The sequence below is a fragment of the Felis catus genome, chromosome D2, assembly GCF_018350175.1.
Source record: "Felis catus isolate Fca126 chromosome D2, F.catus_Fca126_mat1.0, whole genome shotgun sequence".
NCBI classification, from domain to species: domain Eukaryota; kingdom Metazoa; phylum Chordata; class Mammalia; order Carnivora; family Felidae; genus Felis; species Felis catus.
In genome coordinates, this window is record NC_058378.1 from 60335046 (window position 1) to 60355815 (window position 20770).

Sequence of the window (20770 nt, forward strand, 5' to 3'; positions counted from 1 at the left end):
CACCCACCACTCCCTGTCACATCAACAATTCAAATAAAAAGGTGATGAAATCAGCTCAACAGAAACATGACAACAAACATCCTACTGGGTTCTATTATTGTTATCATTGTTGTTGTTGTTTTCAGGCAGAGACATAACACCATGCTACTTTAAGAGAATGTTGATTCATCAATTATGGAAATTCCACATGTCCACTTACCCATTTATTTATTCATTCAAACGTTTTCTGAACGCCTATTATAAGCCAAGTAGTGTGCTCAGGATAAAGCAATGATAAAAACACAGGCCTTGCACTATAGGAACTTTAAGAGGAAAGAAAGATATTTAAATAAATCATTATACAGACTTATGCAAACACAGCAAAACAATACAGTATGCTAAAATAGAAACCCAAAGTGCTGTAGGAAGACACAGAAACTAAGACATAGTGACCAATGTGCTCTTTAGCCTAAGAAGTTCAGAGAGGAGATTGTAAAGGTAAAGTTCCCAGGAGGAATACAGTATGATCGGTAAATGAAAAATATTAAACCAGATAGTAAGATGTTCTATGAAAACGGAATTAATTAGGAGGCCATGCAACCTAAAATTAAGACCGAGATTCGATTTTTTTTTTTTTAATGTTTGTTTATTTTGAGAGAGAGAGAAAAGGGAGTGTGCTAGCGGCTGGGGGTGGGGGGGAGTAGGGAGACAGAGAGAGAGGGAGAATCCCAAGCAGAGCCCAAGGCAGGGCTCGCACTCACAAACTGTGAGATCATGACCAAGAGTCTGCTGCTTAACTGACTGAGCTACTCAGGCACCCCAAGACAGAGATTCTTAGCAAAGGATCATGGATGGCTTCAGGGGGGCCATGAATTCTCTAAAATTATATGCAAAATACATATGTACAAATGGGCATTTTTCTGGACACAAAGATCATTTTTCATTATATTCTCAAAGGTAAAGACCTATCTCCTAGAATCTGATCATAAAACCTAGTTTTCTATCCCTACAGAGAATAGATTTAAGACCTAATCTTTTACCTAAAATAGGAGATCTAGGCAGTCTAGAGGTCAGAGAAGGAAGAGCTGTTGAACTTTCCGTAACTTAGGGAAAAATAGTGATTGCTAAAAAGAGGGCAATGAGAGAGGCAGGACTTATCCCTTTCCCTATTCTATTTGAAGTTAGCCTAAATATATTTCCCCACATACTCAAATACCATGGTGACAGGCACCATATAAATAGATAATGGCAGCACGGAGTAGGTCAGGGCTTATATATGCAAAACCAACATATCAGGCAGGATCAAACCCCCAACTAATACAGCTGCCTTCTTGTCAACAAGACCAAGCCTAGGAATTCCATATGGGTATCTGGAAGGGGACCTCTGGCCACCTCCCCAATAACAAAGAGCAACTGACTATAGTCAAACAGCATAGGGATAAAATCACCATTTTAAGCACAGTGATACTACACACCCACATTCCAAACGACAAAAGGCATTTGGGCCCTAGCCAACTGCTTCCGAGACACCCAACGGCTTCTGTGTGTCCAATCTAACAACATGTCTTATCAGTTTTACTTACAAATAAAATTCAATTAAAGTTTGCAGCACATGTATGTCAAGCATCTATACACATCAGCATATTTTCCAGCGTGAGGTTCAAACATCTCTAGCAAATACCTAAACCTAGAAGGCAAAGAAAGAGTAAAGCATGGGCATACCAACATATGAGGGGTACTGCCAGCCAAGGAGTGGGTGGATCCACCACAGCCACATTTATATTCACTGATTGCAATATTATACATTATTATGGGCTCTGATGCCTCAGATTTAGTGTAGTATTTTGCAACTTTCCTTAACACCTGCTGCTCTCCATCTCACTGTACACTCTGTGTACGAACACACGGAGCCAGGGTTCCAGGAGGCTCACCCAGTCTCTATAGGAAAAGGACCCAACCTCATTTGGCAGAGAACTCTAGTACAAGTGCCTAGGCCTCAGGAACAAGAAGTCGTCCAAGCATTACTACAATGACCCTCATAAACATCTCCTCTGAACCTATCAAGGACCACAGAATGCCAATCAATCAGTCCAGGGATAGCACATAATTCGGACCAGAGCTGCACGTGACAAAGTACTCAAAGACTTAAAGTCACTGACCAACACAGAATAAAAGTGGTCTCCTGCCTCACAATTTCCTAGCCAGAATGGGGAAATGCTAAGGTCAAGAAAAGATAAGTATAAAAGACATTTTTAATTTCTTGAAAAGATAGCTGCCTCTTTTTTTAATGTTTGTTTATTTACTTTTGAGAGAAAGAGTGCACAGTCAAGTGGGGGAAGGGCACAGAGAGAGGGAGACAGGGTATCTCAATCAGGCTCCACAGTGTCAGCACAGAGCCTGATGCGGGCTCGGACCCACGAACTATGAGATCATGACTTGAGCCAGAGCCAAAACTAAGAGTCAGACGTTTAACCGACTGAGCCACACAGGTGCCCTGATAACTGCCTCTTTAAACAAAGAGGATGGCAATGTATTTTGGGGTTTACAACATCTGTACAAGTAGAATGTATGACAGCAGTGGCACAAAGGACAGGATACAAGGTGGAGGAAAGAGAGTAATGGAAGGCCCCGGGCCCCAGGGAGACAGACTAGGGTGAACAGTAAAAGGCAACATGGAAAAGGCAATGCAACGAACAATGAGGAAGAGGACCACAGGTGATGAGGATGGAAGAAAAGCCAGAGAGATCCCAAGGACCAGAGACAGGACGGCTAGGATAAAAAATAAAGCAGAAAAAGAGAAAATCAAACCAGGAAAGAATCAAAAGCAGGCAAAAACTACTGCCACCAACTCGTTAATGTTACAATGGTTAATTTAACCCCAGTTACAGACATAAGCCATTTGTACTCGTTGTAAGTCCTACAACTGTACCAACATCCATAGATTTGTATCATTTTTGTGTTTTCTCTTTAAACCTAACTTTTTAGAACCTAACAGTCATATAACTATCCTATAGGCAACCACCATACTCCTGTATATTAAAAAGAATGGTTTCTACCCAGGAGATTCTACCGCCTTTTAGTCATTTCAATCTCTTTTGATCTCTTTAGACCGTCTGATATTCCCTCAATCTCAAACTTTCACACAATCATACTCCTTTCTCCTAAAATACGAAAATGCCACTATTGCCACTTAGTGTTTTTCTCCTGTTCACCCTTCACCACCATTGGCAATAACTGCAAAGAACTTGCTAATCCATTAATTAAAGATCTCTACTTCCCATTATAGAGGACTAAATTTAGAAAGCCAAATTGGGTTGGGAGGAAACCATGTGTCACAACAAGTGAGATGAATTCCATGGGAGGGGGTGGAGTTACTGGCCTGTTTCTCATAAAGGCTCTGACACTAACACACCCTCCTCTGTTGAGAATACAGAGAAGCTCTCATGGGTGGGGCAACCATTCATCCACTGTAATCATCTGAAAAAGACTTTATTGTACCATCAGGTCACAAAAGTCACAGGACCTATCAGCAAGCAAATGCCTCGGGGAGCATGTCTCCTCTGCTTTCCTGAAACCTCCAATTTAGTTACACAAAAGAAAGGGGTGGCAAGCCAGCATTAATTGTACCCTTAGAGAAGGACCACTTCCCGCCAGCAGGGGTGGCTGTGACTTTACTGGGCTACCAAATGGATACAAAGACAAAAGTAAACACTGTAATTTGCTGTTTTTGTCTCTGGCACAGGGGGAGTGGTACAAATGACACTGTCTGTAAACAGTAATAACGCCAGATGTAACACAAAGAACAGGATTCCCCCCATCTCTCCACCCCCTCCCCGCCCCCTCTCCCTATGACATTCCTCCTGAGATTACTCATCTTGAGGAAACACAGAAGACTCCCTATAGTCCATATGCTGCTACCACATGGAATGGGGGGAGAATCCAAGTTTGTACGGACTCCTCCTACCTCACTCTTACTCAAAGCAAGAATCATTAGAACTCAGATATATTCAATTGTTTCTACTGGCTAATAAAAAAAAATATGGGGGAGAAGGAATTTGAGAGAAAGTATGGAACAGATATGTGGCATTCCCAGGTCTCGATTAGAAGCATCCTAAACAAACTAAAAAGTTAAAAAAAAAAATTCATCTGTGCCTAGCCCTAGAGGCTCATAAAAAATATAGAGAAAGAAGATGAATTCAGAATAGAAAGTTACCTGACCAGAGTTCCCGCCAGGTGTAATGCAGGCGTACTCTACACTTCTTCTGGTAGCAAAGTAGTTTATGTACTACCTGAATGCAGCGTCTGTAACAGAGGAAAACTGGGATAAGCCTAAGAGTCTGATGCAACTCACCGCAGATACCCTTTACTTTGGCAAGACAGCTTTGCTAAGGCCACTAAAGACGCTGGATATGAATTTGTACCATGTCAAAGAAAGACACTTTAGCTTTTAAACTGTTCTCCCCCAGCCACCCGCACACAGTGCTTGTGCTAACTCCCTTTATCATTAGGAAAAGGGGGCTATAATCACATATAGGTCAGCCATTCATTAGGCATTATGGATACCATTCCCTTAAGTTATCTTTCCCCAGAGGAAAGCATTTATCAGTGAAGCAGAATTAGACCACTCCGTTTGATGTTGCAAACACAGGATACAAAAATAAAAAATTAAAGACCTTAAGTCTTCAGAAGTATTTTAATTTGTTTTTAAATTTTAAATTAAATTTTGGCTTAATTCATAATTAACTTAAATTGTATTTACATTAAAAGTTAAATTAAAAATTCATTCTTCACTTGCACTAACCACATTATCAAACACTCAACAGCCACATGAGGCTGGCGGCAACAACACTGGACAGCACAAATATACAGAACTTTTCTATCATCACTAAAACTTCTACTGGATGATACAATTCTACATCACTGGAATATTCAATATTACTCACATCACAATAACATATATGTTTGGGGGAGTACCTCCAAATAGGCAGCAAATAGGAAAGACATTTTTAAACATTATAAACCTAGGGGCGCCTGGGTGGCTCAATTGGTTGAGCGACCGACTTTGGCTCAGGTCATGATCTAGCAGTTTGTGAGTTCGAGCCCAGCGTCGGGTTCTGTGCTGACAGCTCAGAGCCTGGAGCCTGCTTCAGATTCTGTGTCTCCCCCGTCTCTACCCCTCCCCTGCTCACGCTCTGTGTCTCTCTGTCTCTCAATAATAAATAAATAAACGTTAAAAAACATTTTTTTTTAAATAAACATTATAAACCTAACAAAAAATGTTTTTTCATCTCTGACTGGGGGACGGTTTTGAAAGCATAAAAAGCCATGGAGGAAAGTACAAAGTTGAATACTCATGAAATTTACTTCCTAAAAATGAATACCTTGTGTGATTTTTTAAATTACATTAAAGCCAAACCGTATGGGAAATTATACTTGTAGCAAAAGATACCAAAGCATTACTATGCTTAATGTGTATGTCTATACAAATTGATAAGAAAAAATAATAACGCCCCTAATAAGAAAGATGGGCAGTGCTGACTTGGTGGCTCAGTCGGTTAAGCATCCAACTCTTGATTTCAGCTCAGGTCATGATCTCACAGTCGTGGAATTGAGCCCTATGTCAGGATCTGTGCTGAGCGTGGAGTCTGCTTGGGATTCTCTTCTCTCTCTCTCTCTCTCTCTCTCTCTCTCTCTCTCTCTCTCTGCTCCTCACCTGCTTGTGTGCACACGCACATGCTCTCTCTCAAAATAAACATTTAAAAACAAAATTTGTAAGTGAATGTTGGTGGTAGCATTATTCATAATAGCCAAAGATATAAACAACACAAATGTCTATCCACTGATGAATGGATAAATAAAATGATGTCACACATCCATACAATGGAATATTAATCAGCCAGAGAAAGGACCAACCATGCACAGTACATTCCTGCACACCAGCACCTCTCACATGGCCCGGGATCTGGACAGCCTGAACCTCGGCTCTGTTCACAATGCCACCCAACGTGGAGCCCCTGCAGAGCAGCAGGGAGATACTACCTGTGCCCCCACTTCTGCCACCACCCTCTGGTTCAAAGGCTATGACACTGTTCCTGAGCTCTGCTCCTGCTTCTGCAGCCACCCAACAGGTGACAACACCAGCCTGGTGGTCTCAATAACTTACACTATTTACCAAGCAGAATGAAAATTTTCACAACTGTTACAGCCTTAAAAATACTGGCTGAATTACTCTAAATGTACTGCTTCTCTGGGGCATTTTGTTTCCTGTTTCAACATGAGACAGTTCCACTCTAGCCTGAAGTCTTCTTGTGGGGTCCACTGACGTCTCTACTTTCTTCCAGAGCCTCCCCCCAGGTTTGAGAATCTCTTACTGAGAAAGTCCTGCATGTAAGAGAAGCTTAAAGGAAACATATTCTCCTCAGAGACTACTTCTCCTCCCTCCCAAATCCTGTGGCAGCAGTGGGGGTGGCAGCAAGAATCAAGAAATACAGTCAGGAATGAAATTAATTGGTTAAGTTTCCCCACCTCCTACTGCTCCAGGCAAGACTTGCCTTTTCTCTCTCTCTCTCTCTCCTTTTTTATAAGTACCTTTCTCCATTATTACTTCACCTACAGCATTCATACACAGATGTGAAATTGTTTCATTTTTGACCCAGATTCTGGTTTGGAGTATTAAGGCTTTCCACACTCTCTATTTCTTCATATTTTACCAGGAGGATTATAAACTTATCTGAAATGGTAGAAATTCATTTTGCTTTCAATTTCTCACTCTGCTGTACGATGCTGAAAAGCAGTACATAATGAGAAGTGAGAACAGCAACCTGGCCTGATGCCCAGCTGGGAGCAGAGAAGTTCACCTAAAAAGGACTTGATGCTCCAAATGCCAAAAGCTGGGAAGAGGGCTGGAGGAGGGGGTGGGGAGATCTGGAAATATGCCCACGGGTAGTAATGAAGAAAGTGGATTCAGCCTGAGGGTGTGACCTTCTGCCCAGCCGCTGTCAGCTTGATGCCTCATTATCTCCTCCATCTTCCCTAACCTCAGGACATTCAATTAGGGAACAGGTGAAAAAAGCAACTGAGAAAGCAAGGCAATACCAAAAAAGTTAGAAATGGGGGCGGGGGGGGGGGGGGGGGGGGGGGAGGCGGGCAGGGAGGGAATTAAAATATTTATGTAGACCAGGGTCATTGGCTGGGATGTGAGGATTTGGGTAGACAGCTACATACCTGTAATTCTACATACTGAACACCCAATCTTATGTCATCCCACTTTCAACTGTCCACCATCAGCCACTTAGGCAGCCATCTTTCTACTCTCCTATGCTTCCTCCATGCACTCTACACTCTAATCATCCTGAATTACTTTCTACTCTCCAAACATGCCACACTTTCAAGCCTCTGAACATGCTGGTACCCTGCTTGGTGTGTCCCTCCCTGACTCCTCCACATAGAAAACTCCCACTGTTTCTTCATGACTCAGGTCAAATGCAATCTTCTCTGTTATCTTCTCTGATGCCCCAGTCAGCATTAGTCACCCTGTACAAATCTTTCCTTTGTCACTTATCGCAGTAGTAGTTAAGAGTACAGTCTCTGGGGTCGGAGAGACTGGAGTCTGAATCCTGGTGATGCAACTTACTGGGTGTGTGACTATGGTAGTCGGCCTGCAAGATGGCCCCAGTGGTCCCCACCTCCTGGCATATTCATATCCTTGTGTAGTCCCTTCCCACACTGTAAAAGAGTTGGTCTATGTGCCCAATAGAAATGGTGGGTCATTTGAGATCAGGTTATAAAAGACACTATGGCTTCCATCCTAGACTCTTCTCTCTTGGATTACTAGCGTTGGGGGAGGCCAACTGCCATGGCAAGCAACCCTATTGAGAGGGCCACATGGCAAGGAACTGAGGTTTGCCACCAACCATGTAAGTGAGCTTGGAAGCAAATTCTCAAGCCCCATTAGAGTCTTGGATGTCTACAGGCCCAGCTAACACTTTGCAGCCTTGTAAGAAACCTTATGCCAAAACTACCCAGCTAAGCTGCTCCTGGATTCCTGAGCCACAGATACTGAGATAACAAATATTTGTTTTAAACCACTAGGTTTGGGGTCATTTGTACACAGCAATGGTAACTAATACACCAGAGAAGGGATAGCAATAGCCTAGAATTTACAGTAAGAAAAGCTGGCTTCAGGAAAAGGCAGTGGTGCTTACTAACAGAATAACCCTGAGCAAAGCACTCCATCTCTGGAGTCTAAGTTTCCTTACCTGGAAAATGAGAAAACAACAACTATAATAATAAACTACAAAGTAAATAGCATATCCTAAAACTAGAACATGAGATAATCAAGTAACAAATAAAGTTGTAGTATAATAAATCTGACCCCTAAGGTACTAAGGTTCAGAGATACACCTAAAATGAGCCAAACACTAATCTAATCAGCATTAAAAAAAAAAAAAAAGCAGCTTCCATGGTCTTTCAATTAAAATAAAGAATCAGGCTCACTTTCTTTCCTCATTTTCAAAAGAAAATGCAAATAGAAAAATGCAAACTGCAACCTACTTAACCTAAACGCGAAATTTGTAGCATTAATTTAGACCTAAGAAGCCAAGGCTATATGACATGACCCACGGTCTAAAGAGCTGGAGGGCTACTCTATTCAGAGTAAAATCCTTTATACCTCCTAGATCCCAGGCCTGGCACTGGAGTGAGGTACACTGACCTTGCTGTTCACGAAACAACTCTCCTCCTGAAAAAAATGGAAGTACTGATTCTGTTGTCAGACTCAATTTAGATTTTTTTTTTTTAATGTTTATTTACTTTTTAAAAGAGAAAAAGCACGAGCAAGAGAGGGGCAGAGAGAAGAGGGAAACACAGAATCTGAAGCAGGCTTCAGGCTCTGAGCTGTCAGCACAGAGCCCAACGCAGGGCTCGAACTCATGAACCGTGAGATTATGACCTGAGCCGAAGTCAGTCACTTAACCAACTGAGCCACCCAGGCACCCCTCAATTTAGATACTTTTTAAGGAAAAAAGATAATATACATATTTGGGATCACACTAATGTAGCACAGCTGTTCTTGGGCACTAAAGAAGAATGAAGAAACATCAAATGAGAGAGAAAGCCTAAAGGCTTAAACTTTATTAAAATAGGATGATTTTCAGTTGCCTCTAGTTGTGTTGGTTTAAAGAAATGGGATAAACAATCTGATCTCAGGAGGCAGGAATCTCCCAACCAGGACACTACATGCGTAATTTACCTAGCTAACATGGTTCTGACTAGGCTGCTGAGGACAATGTAGGCTAAGAAGCTCTATCTCTCTGGCCTTTTCCTACATCCTAACTACTTCTGACTACTTTCACGCCAATGCCTAGGGATGACTAAGTGGCCTGCTGGTATTCTGTATCTTTGGATTACAGGAGCCACCCATGATCACTACTTCAGTGCATCAACCTTGTTCTCCATGCAGTGTGCCTAAAGGGATAATGAAGATATGTGCAGAATCCAAACTGTGGTTTGTACAGTTTCTCCCTTCTGGAAAGATGTATAAATCCAGGCCATAAAATGCTCCCTGACACTCATACACAAGTGTGTTTTTCCTGAAGCAAAGTATATAGAAATGTGACTATAAATTTCCTATCACTCAATTCTATAAAATAGATTTGTACACATTAAGCAAACCATGATACTTACACATACAGATCCATAGGAAACTCCTTCATCATGTGTGTTACAATAAACTCTACCATCAGGTCTGAATGGGAAAAGGATAACAATTAGATGAATCAGAATGAAATGCATTCCATGCCTTTGAGTTGGGAAAAAAAACCTGAGTATACCTTGCTCTCATGCTGAATGGCAACCGCTAACCACGTCTTTATTCACATACACTGAAATTTATTTTATATAAGGCACTTTTCACAACACTTGCACTACCTGCCACTTGTAAAGTAACAATTAGCTCACTCTCCTACTTCCAGAAGGATACCTTGACCTGCCAATAAATTCACGTACACAAGAGATTTCACTGCACAGATATTTTGTACCACGGCACTAAAGCAAAATGCCAGAGGGAAATCATATTCTGAGAACCGAGCAATGAGGCAAGTAGAGAAGAAATTATGGATCGCATTTGTACAACTCGAGACTCCACTTTAAAGAGATGTCAGTCTATCTCATCTCACAATCACGCTCAGTTTGACAGATATTGACTGAAATGGTCTGTGGGGCTTTGGGTCAATGGAGGCTTATTATATAGTCTTAATTACTGTTTCTAAAATCAGGTAGATTTAGGAACTAGGGCTGAAAATCCAAGTGAAATGGGATTAAGAGTTCATATCATTCCCCTGAGGAAAATGCAGAATTCTGGGCAGACAAAATTCCCTAAGTTACAACCCCCTACTGTCAGCTCTGTCAGCCTCATCTCAGCTTAATTTACTCAAAGGAAATTTTTGTATAGCTGAACCTTGAACCTCAAGCCTCCTGGCCAGCTGACACATCAATATGAACCAAGAAGAGAGTGAAGAATTTGAAATCTTGATCAGGAATAAAACATTTTACAAATTTAAATCATGTACCAGGCTTAGACTTACCCATTTATCTCCCTGGAAAGATCTTTCTCTTTGAACAAGAGAACGCTTTAATTGAGCAATCTAGTCACCGGAGTTGTTTTACCAAACTGAACAATAAACATGGTTTCTTACACCAGAGAAGAAACGTAACTAGTAACTTCTTTGAGGGAGAAGCACATCAACCAGGATCTATCCCTCCTCTTAATCATGAAAATCCGTCACTGGCTCAGGAAAATGCCAATTTTGATAAGACTCACCCAGTACTGCACATACTAAGGGACGGCAGGGAAGGTTCTTGTCTGCTGCCTTCTTCCTGTGTCTCATAGGCTGCACACAAAAAAGAAATGAAATTAGTGGACACATGAACTGACATCCAATGGCTCATCATCATGTTCTTCATGCAAATAAAATCACTCTGCTGACATGCTACCTTTTCTTTCTTTTTCTAGTGATGGGGGTGGGGTGGGGCAGGGAGGACTTATAAATGCTTCTCAGTTATCAATGCAGGCCTGTGACAAAAACACAATTCACAGCAAGACAACAGCCTCAATGGACACTGGAGCATACTACAATGGGAAAGCTGTTGTTTTTACCTTGATTTTATCTATACAAGGGACATTACTAAGAACAAAAGAGACATACTGGTATCTTTTCTTTGATAAAATAATTAAGAAAAAGAAAAGGAGCAGGTAACTGTGTAGAGGCAGCAACAGTAGCAGTTGCAAAAAACAAAAGTTAAGTTTGAAATGTAAACCTCAACATGATATTTTTAAACATATCTCCAAGTTCTAAGAAATTCCCTGATCTTCCAAATTCAATTTCCCCCACCTCTCAGATAAATAAAGCAGCATGTGGTCTTAACTATCAAAGGTCACAGGGCATTTTGCAAATGAAAGGCTTAGACCCATCTCCTTGTGGAAATCTACTGGTTTCTGATACTTCTACTGATACATTCTAAAATCATTGCCATGAGAATATGGTTGTGGATCTTTTCATCCTCTCTTGAGTAAGAAAGAGCTCCATGACATGCAAAAAAAAAAAAAAAAAAAATCCAACAACAGGCATGGGCCTGTTGAACAGCAGTTAAGCAAAAGTTCTTTAGTACAACATTCCACCCACATTTGTTCTAAGTAGGATCAATTTCATCCTCCCAAATCCTGCCAACACACCAAAAATTTCCTCTAAGAAAAACAAGAAACAAAATCACACCTACCATTCTATGTAAGTTTACTCGAAAGTTCATATTGTCGTCATGCAAAAATGCATTGGCATACTGATCCTTAAAAAATAGAAATAAGGAGAAAAAGTAAGGAATGAGAGCTATATTTAGGAAACTCAGTTTACAATCTATCACACTTGCTATAAATCCTTGGACTTCAAGAACTACTACTTTCAAGGACCAGTTGAAGAGCTAATGAGATGAGCCTAGAATCTTAATGTCAAACTCTACTTAAGCCAGGAGACTTTACTTAGATATAATTCCACAGTGTGTCTCTAACTGGTCAAAAATCTCTCAGCAAATTACAAACAATAAAAATTAAGGCACAGGGACTTGAGGCGAGTGCTGAGAGGAATCTGTTTTCTTATTTTCTCTTCCTTTCCATCTGCCCAAGGAGCCTGCTCTATTTGTGACAGCTTGAAGGTTTTCATCAGGGCTGCAGGATACATGTGCAGACTCCACATGAGGAGCCACGATTAGGAAGAAAGGTCTGTACTCCACTGGGAATGGGCTTGGCACAACAGGAGAAAACTGCTATGCTGGCAGCAAGGCAGTAGGGAAGACCCTGTCTATCTCTGGCCTTGCTCAAGACTGACAGAAAATCAAAAACTTCTCACCCGTGCATTGTAATAAATATCCCTTGGCCCTTTCCCAACACTGTTTTTGAAGATCTGACAGACTCCAATTACTAAGAACTGTTACAATTTGTGAAAAACAACTCCTTTAAAGATAGAAAGATTTCTGAAAAGCAATTACAACCAGCCCACTGCTAATAAGTAGCTCTTGTAGCGGCACCTGGCTGGCTCAGTCAGAAGAACATGCGACTCTTGATCTTGGGTCATGAGTTCCAGCCTCATGCTGGATGGAGAGACTGAGAGAGAAAGAGCACAAGGCAGGGAAGGGGGCATAGGAAGAGAGAGAGACAGAGAGAAAGAGAATCTTAAGCAAGCTCCACACTCAGCATGGAGCCCAACTCAGGGCTCAATTTCAAGACCTGGGATCATGACTTGAGCCGGAATCAAGAGTCGGACATGCTCGTCCGACTAAGCCACCCAGGTACCCCAAGATTACTTAAATAAATAAAACCTAAAAAAAATAATAATAATAACAAGCAGCTCTTCTATAACCAGCAACCCATAACCTGGTGAAAAGTAGGTCACCTTTTCACAGAGAATATAAAAAGGGAAAAACTGAGCAAGATCTTTACTCCATGTGGACCACCTTTACTATTTTTCTTAAGAGAGAAAAGATGAAAATAAGGAATAGTAAAGGAGGAAACTGAAGAGAAAATTTAGCTCTAAACTGACTCAAGTCCTGCCCATAACCAGGGATCACCCTAAGTGAAACCATTTGGGTCCTGTGGTTTTTTTTTTTACACCTTTGTTGCCACCAAGATGCAGGGTGAGTTCAGGCCTAATTAATCCAACCAAGAGAGCCTCCTTATAAAGCACCTTTTATTTTCACCCTTGGGTTCTTGTTCTTCACCAAACTGCAATCAGCCCAACTTTACTCAGGTTCTAATTCCTCTCTTTGGCTTTTCTCTCCACCAACTCCCCACAGGAAACTTGAGCTCCATTCTTTTTTTTTTAAGTGTTTTATTTTGAGAGAGAGAGCAAGTGGTGGGGAGAGTGGGGTGGGCAGAGAGAGAGGATCCCAAGCAGGCTCCTCATTGTCAGCTCAGAGCTAGACGTGGGGCTCGAACTCACGAATCATGAGATCATGACTTGAGCCGAAGCAAGAGTCGAACGCTTAACCAACTGAGCCACCGAGGCACCCTGGGCTCCTTTTTTCATTTTGCTAAATGCAAAAAACCCAACATGGGCAGCTTCAAAGGGGCATTATCATTTTTTCTACAGAGGCTTAAGTCTGTTATTTAAAACTCTTTAAGAGCTCGCTCTCCTTCTCTCTCTGCCCCTCCCCCACTCATGCTCTGTCAAAAATGAATAAACATTAAAAAAATTTTTAAAAAGGGGGGGCACCTGGGTGGCTCAGTTGGTTAAGTGTCCAACTTCTCACAGGTTCATCAGTTCGAGCCCCACATGGGGCTTTATGTTGACAGCTCAGAGCCTGGAGCCTGCTTTGGTTTCTGCGTCTCCATCGCTCTCTGCCCCTCCCCCACTCATGTTCGCTCACTCACTCTCTCTCTCAAAAATGAATAAACATTAAAAAAAAACTCTTAAGAGCTTACATCTTCTAGTCTGAAATTATCGAAGTTATAACACTACTCATTATTAATTAATCCAGTAAATACTAATTGAGCCTCTATTACATGCTAGATGCTGAGAATACTGAGAACACACTGGTGAAGGAGACAAAGTACTTGGTATCAGAGTTTACATTCTTTTTTTTTTAACTTTATTTATTTTGAGTGAGTGAGTGAGAGAGAGAGAGAGAGAGAGAGCCCGAGGAGAGAAGTGACAGAAAGAAAGGGGGAGAGAGAGAGGATCCCAAGCAGGCTCTGCACTGCCAGCACAGAGCCTGACATGGGGCTCAAACTCAAAAAACGTGAGATCGTGACCTGAGCCGAAACCAAGAGTTAGAGGCTTAACCGACTGAGCAACCCAGGCGCCCCTCAGAGCTTACATTCTAGTGGGAGGAATGTAGGGAGACAAACAAAGAGGAAAGAGTTTCCCTCCCAAGCTTTAGGAACCTAAAAGTCAGGAACAAGAAAAGGGCAGAAAAAAGCACCCTGTAAGAGATGGGCTACTATCAGAAGGCTAGCAGCACCTACCTCTGCAATACACGTAAGTATAATCAAACAGAGTTTGCCACTGTGAAGTCGGTGCTCATCTGTAAAGAAAAAATAAACCCTTCTCTCCATATCATCCAAACCATGTTTCTATACAGAAAAAGATATGTATCATCAAAATGAACATTTCTACTTTCCCCCTCTTTCACAAAATTCCTGAATGAAAATCAAGGCTCTACTTGCGTTAATTCTTGCTTTTCTACTTGGCAAAAGAATTCCCCCAGAAGATTTTTTTTCTAAAACATTCTGGCAGTCTGATGGACCACTAACCACCTTCCTGAGAGCCATCTACTTAATATAATGGTTCCTACTGTCATGGCCCACATTAGGGCCATGCCCTTTGTTTCCATATCAACCCTTTGCTTCTAAATAGTCAGGTCCTTTCCCCACCCCTCCCACCTACCAGCTAGAAGCACCACCATCTATATCCACCTCCCACAAAATCTGGAAAGGTTTTATAACTGTACATAGCAAACTGGCAGTGTTATCAGAAACAAATTACTTGAAGAACAGGGTCCACCCCATGCCTTTCCTTGTACTGTGGACACTATTTATGACCAGAAAAGCTGTGAACTCTTCATCACTTTTCTTTCCTTCTGCCAAAGTTATTCATTCTACAAATATTTACTTAGTACCTACTATGTGGCAGGCACTGTGCTAGGCATTACAGGTACAGCACTGAACTAAACAAAGGTCCCTGGTCTCCCAGGACCCACATTCTAGTTATTAAAAAAGAAGGTAACCGGGGCGCCTGGGTGGCTCGGTCGGTTTAGCGTCCAACTTCGGCTCAGGTCATGATCTCACGGTCCGTGAGTTCAAGCCCCGCGTCAGGCTCTGTGCTGACAGCTCAGAGCCTGGAGCCTGTTTCAGATTCTGTGTCTCCCTCTCTCTCTGACCCTCCCCCGTTCATGCTCTGTCTCTCCCTATCTCAAAAATAAATAAACGTTAAAAAAATAAATTAAAAATAAAAATAAAAATAAAAATAAAAATAAAAAAGAAGGTAACCTCAACAGCAGGGCTCTAGGCCCACACAAATGACCAAGAAAGAGCTACTCCATCACTGCCAATTACCAGAACCATGAAAGCTTATTTACTTTCCAAGATCTTTGTGGGTGAGGAGGTGAAATGGAAGCAAAAAGAGGGTTCATGCCAGAATATCCAAAAAGGACAAATGGTTTATGATGTTTCAAATTAGCTTTAACAGGACCCGGATTGAAGTCCATTCCGAGAGAAGATCTATTAACAGATTACAATGCTATAGAAATGAGCTAAGAGAACTCACCCTGACATTAACCTGCTACTGCCTCAAAGATAAAATCAACTAAAACTTGACAATTAGAAGGCATAATGGGGGTTGTAGTCCAGAAATACATTCATCGCTTCTCATAGACAATGCAAATACAGTAATAATACTTACCTGACATTCCCCAGAGCTTACATCAGAGTTCCTAGGCAGCCAGAAGAGAAATGCCCCCGCCTGTGCAAAACTAGATTCATGAGACTCTTCTACTTATCTGCAATTTCTCTGGCACTATCCTCCCTTTCCTCAAAAGCTGATAAGCAACTCCTGTAAAAAAAGCCTGCAGCTATCTCTCCACTTAAGAAAAAAAAAAAAGTGTTTCTGAATACAAAACGAAGGCATATTTCATTATAAACTTTTTTAACTCAGAAAAGCACAAAAAAAGGACAACAAAAAACAAGTTTAATCACCCCACCCATTTGTCCTAACTGGTAAAATTTTGGTGAATCACTTTAAAGTCTGCATAGATATACATCTATACACATATACATTTTAGATATACATATATATTTTTAATATTTTTGCCTACTGTCTATTTTTATCTTAGAGAGCAAGAGCACACGTGCACAAGCAGGGGAGAGGCAAAGGAAGGTGGCAGGGGGCAGAGGGCGATTGGGAGGGGCAGAGGAAGAGACAGAATCTTAAGCAGGCTCCATGCCCAGTGCAGACCCCAAGGTGGGGCTCGATCCCACAACCCTGGGATCATGACCTGAGCCGAAATCAAGAGTTGGATGCTCAACTGACTGAGCCACCCTGGCATGCCCCGCCTAACGTCTATTTTTAAGATTAATCAGATACTCCTTCAAGGTAACAATACCCCAAATTAGAAGAACCTCAGGAGAAAAAGGCTTTGAAAGCAGAGCTGAATCAAAGGAATGATAAAATTTTGGAGAATGGAGAGGAGAGGAACAACTGGGTAGAGGACACACAGGTAGCTTCAAAAGCATGATTTCTTCAGGTTGAGTAGCAGGTTTATATATGTTTGTTTTATTATGCTTCATAACTTGTGCTATTTGTTATGCTTACTATAAGCCTCATAATTTAATATTCATACATATAAGAAGTATCTTTTTATAGGTATCAAATAATATACAATAAAGAAGAAAGAGCTAATATCTGGATAGGGGGACAGAGCAGCGCCAAGACAAAGTTGCTTCTATTGCTCCTAAAATCATAATGAGATCCTATCAGTCAGGGCATACAGAAGGTCAGGGGATTAACAGATAGCAAGAGCTGGGCCAATGTAGCACAGGAGACATTTTTTTTCTTCTGTTCCTCACTCCCTCAGTCTCACAGGAGCCATGTTTGACGTTAATTCTCCATCATACCTAACACTGCCCCTTGCCATATTTAGGCTGACTGTTGGCAAAGACCAATCCCAGCCTGAGTTCAGAGAGACAGCCTGAGACCACGATGCTACCATTAATCTGCCCTCAACTTTGCCTTCTATTTTATGTACGACAAAGTGACCAGGACAAAGAAGTTTATAAAATCATTAGAGCTGAAAGTAAGTTCCACGGGCCTCAGTTCACTGTTACATAGCAAGCAAAGCTACAAGTTCATTTGCAGGGTCCCATCTATACAGTCTTTTCTGTGGTTGCTATGACATTTCTAGAGGAAGGAAGAGGTTATCTCCCTCCACAAAGGAGAAGCCAGGGCCCCAGGAAACATAAATACACAAAAGTCTTGTTATCCTGGCCTGCCAGATCTCACCCGCTGAGTCTCAGAGGCCCACCAACCATCTCTGCTGCTCCGCTCAGAGCGGACTGAGATACATACTGGATAGAATCTGCTGGGTTTCCTCCCAATCCCCTCTCACGCCTAGCCCAACTATTACCCTTCCCTACTACCAGTTAAAAGACTATAAATGTAACAGATGAAGAACAGGAGACCAGAGACAACAAACTCAAACTTTTCCTACAGCCACTCCCCTCCTGCTTCCACTCTACATCTCTAGATGGGTAAGGACACTTCTGTTTTAAGTGTTAAGGAACACTGTCCTTCTCAATCTCACCTCTTCCTACGGTACTCAGTACAATAGTCCACGAATTCTCACCACAAGCTGATGCTTCCAATTCTTGTCCTCAAAAGGGAAGTCCCTGATGCATGCTAATCCCTCCCCTTCCCACACAATAGACTTTGCATCTACTTACCAAAATCTGCTAAAATCACTTGCTAGTTTTTGTAAAGACCAATTTTTTTTTTCCTGTTCTATTTTTGAAGTACTCCCCCTCCAGCTCCAGGTTTTCCCAACACCACCTAATTGCCATCTGGCAGTGAGAAATCACTGTTTTCCAGTAATCAGGACCATCACCCTGTACAGGAGGCCCCAACAGTTCATCTAAAGTTTCAAAGTATTAATGCTGCTCCTTGATTCTAGCTAAGTAGCTGCCTGCCACACCTCCTGCTTCCTGAGCCCCCGAAGTAGCCTGCCTTACCTTTGGTGTCCTGCATGACAATCGAGCTGTACTTTAAGAAGGTTATGAGTAGATTACTGGTCTGTACATCTGCATCCAGTGGGAGTTCCACAGAACTTATAACTGGAATAGAACAGATGAAATGTATTTAGCCTATAACATATTCTAAGACTTCTACTTACATAGCCAATTTGCCAGCAGACAAAAAATCACCAAATAAACTTTTTCCACGAAAGAGGGAGGACCAAGTGCTTCGCATTAAACCCTTAGCTACTGTTCCTAGGCCTCTAGAGCCCTTCCTACTCCCATGATTGGTCCCAAGACCAATACCTTTCCTGTAATATAGGAGAGCAGGTCTCCGGGAACAGTGCTTTTCTCCCAACATCCTAAAAAGGGTCTTTTGATTCTGCTTTTAGCGTCAAGTAACCCAAAAGTGTTCAGGGCCCTTCTTAAAGGCACTCTGATTTGTACCTAAGGGAAAGATCTGTATTGAATATAAATGAGCCTTGCTTTGATGAGTCTCCTGCTTAAAATAAATGACAATTCATTCCTAATAAGGAGAAATCTTGCTCAGTTTTAAGAATAAGACTTTAGGCTAGAAATACCCAAGATGGAAGGGAAAAAAGTTAAGACAGAATTACATGCAAATTCTACTCCTTAATCTCTTCCCCTGCCCCGGCCCCCCGAAACGGAACCTGAAAAAGAATACCGAAATACTGAAAACAGGTGGACACTATTGATTGGGAAAGCCTGGAAACTGAGTTTTATACACCCAGCTACTTATTTCCAAGAGAAATTACCCCTTGTCCCCACTCTCTGAGCCACAGTTGTAATGAACAATGAGGGACCAAACCAGGGCTAACCCACACAGAATCGTCTTTCTGTTTTTGTTTTTGTTTTTTTTTTTTAAAGTAGGCTCCACATCCAATGTGGGGCTTGAACTCACAACCCTGAGATCAAGAGTCTCATGCTCTATCAACTGAGCCAGTCAGATGGCCCCAGAACAGTCTTAATGCAGATATATCAAGTTTCTAAGACTTTAAATTAGACTTAGACATCTTGTTAACTGTTTTTACACTAAGACATAATATAAAAGCAAAAGGAGGCTCATGATGGGTCAGACAAGCTAGAAAATCTATAGCTTTCTGCAGTATTTTCACTGTGAAGACTCAGCTGAGTTTGGGATATTACTCATAATATGTATTCACAACCATAGTGGATCCTTCTGGAGTTATTATGATGTATGCTGAGAACATTTATTAACAATGGGAAACATTTGCATATAATGGTTCCATAACACACAACAAGCACAACAGAAAGCCTTATGAGAAGAAATTAGCATGTCCAATCCTTGGCTGTTTTCCCACAGTTCAGCTTCCCAAAACTAATAAAAGACAAATATATTTTTATGTTCAAATACTAAAAGGTCTTAATTCACGTTATGGGTTAATGACCTGAGACTACTACTACAAGCCTATTTTGAAGCTCAGAGCCCATAATCATTCCTTTGTCCAATACAAAGAGGAATCTAACTGGTAAGTGGGACTTTTTTCCCCACTCACACACAGCAGTAACTGGAAAAATGTCTTATGTAATATGCAGAAATATAGAAGTATATGTATTTTTAGTTTACCAGAAAGTCCTCTCATGCCAAGGCTGAGTTGTCAAATGTCAAGTCTGAGCTGGGAACAAATGTTACATCTAAACTCCTGGCTTTTAAAAATAATGGCTTCAGTGACATACCTTTAAATATAACTGGGCCACTGAGCACCACTATACATAATTAAAGACAAAAACCTGGAAACAAGGTTATAACGCTTAGGATCCCTATAGATAGGAAATGAGTTAGGAGAGAGGAAAAAGGACAAAATAGAAGAAATAGAATAAAATCCCTCATAAATTAAAATCCCCTTCTTAAGGAAGAGTTATTCCTTGATCTTTGGCTTCATAATTCTTCCCAGCAGCCTCTGACAAGGGAGACAGTCATTTGAAAGTGGGCTGACTCCATCTTCCCACTAGAAAAAATAAAAGCTCAACTGGTTGTAGGTAAGTAAGCACAAATCCTGCCATTGCATAATCAAGTGTGTGGGTGGAATGTTCACAATGAACAGTTTGAAAGGCAGTTCTCTGAAGCATCCAAACCCCAACATCACATGGAATTCAGATATATGGATATATATATATATATATATATATATATATATATATATGGCTTTTGATATCCATGGTAACCAGGCAGGCTTCGTCCTTAAAGAGAAAGAACAGTATTTCCATTGGATTATTCAGTGACCTGAAAAAGCAAAGACAAGTAAGCAATCCTTACTACTTGCTCCTTCTCACTAAGATATTTTGGAATTTGGCTTTCAGTGCCAAACAGATCCAACTTGCTACCATAGACCTGAGTACGAATGGCACCTTCCTGACACTCTTCTGTACCAACACCACTTTTACTACCTTGAAATGCTACTGCCACAGGTGCTATATGAAAATTTCAAGGAGAAAAGGCAGATCAAACAAGATCATTTCTCGTACAGACAGTAGAGA

At 41.3% G+C, this 20770-nt stretch overlaps 1 protein-coding gene across 3 annotated transcripts in view; it reads right to left on the reverse strand.

The window, feature by feature from the left end:
- Positions 1-20770, reverse strand: part of ARMH3 (armadillo like helical domain containing 3) — a 173485-nt gene that overhangs the window by 114260 nt on the left and 38455 nt on the right. For all 3 annotated transcript variants that reach the window (XM_003994351.6, XM_045040596.1, XM_045040597.1), the window contains 6 exons: positions 18248-18349; positions 14492-14550; positions 11755-11820; positions 10799-10868; positions 9664-9724; positions 4193-4281 (listed from right to left, as the gene is read on the reverse strand). In XM_003994351.6, the coding sequence (XP_003994400.1) occupies positions 4193-4281; positions 9664-9724; positions 10799-10868; positions 11755-11820; positions 14492-14550; positions 18248-18349 (447 nt within the window). The remainder of the gene's footprint in view (positions 1-4192; positions 4282-9663; positions 9725-10798; positions 10869-11754; positions 11821-14491; positions 14551-18247; positions 18350-20770) is intronic.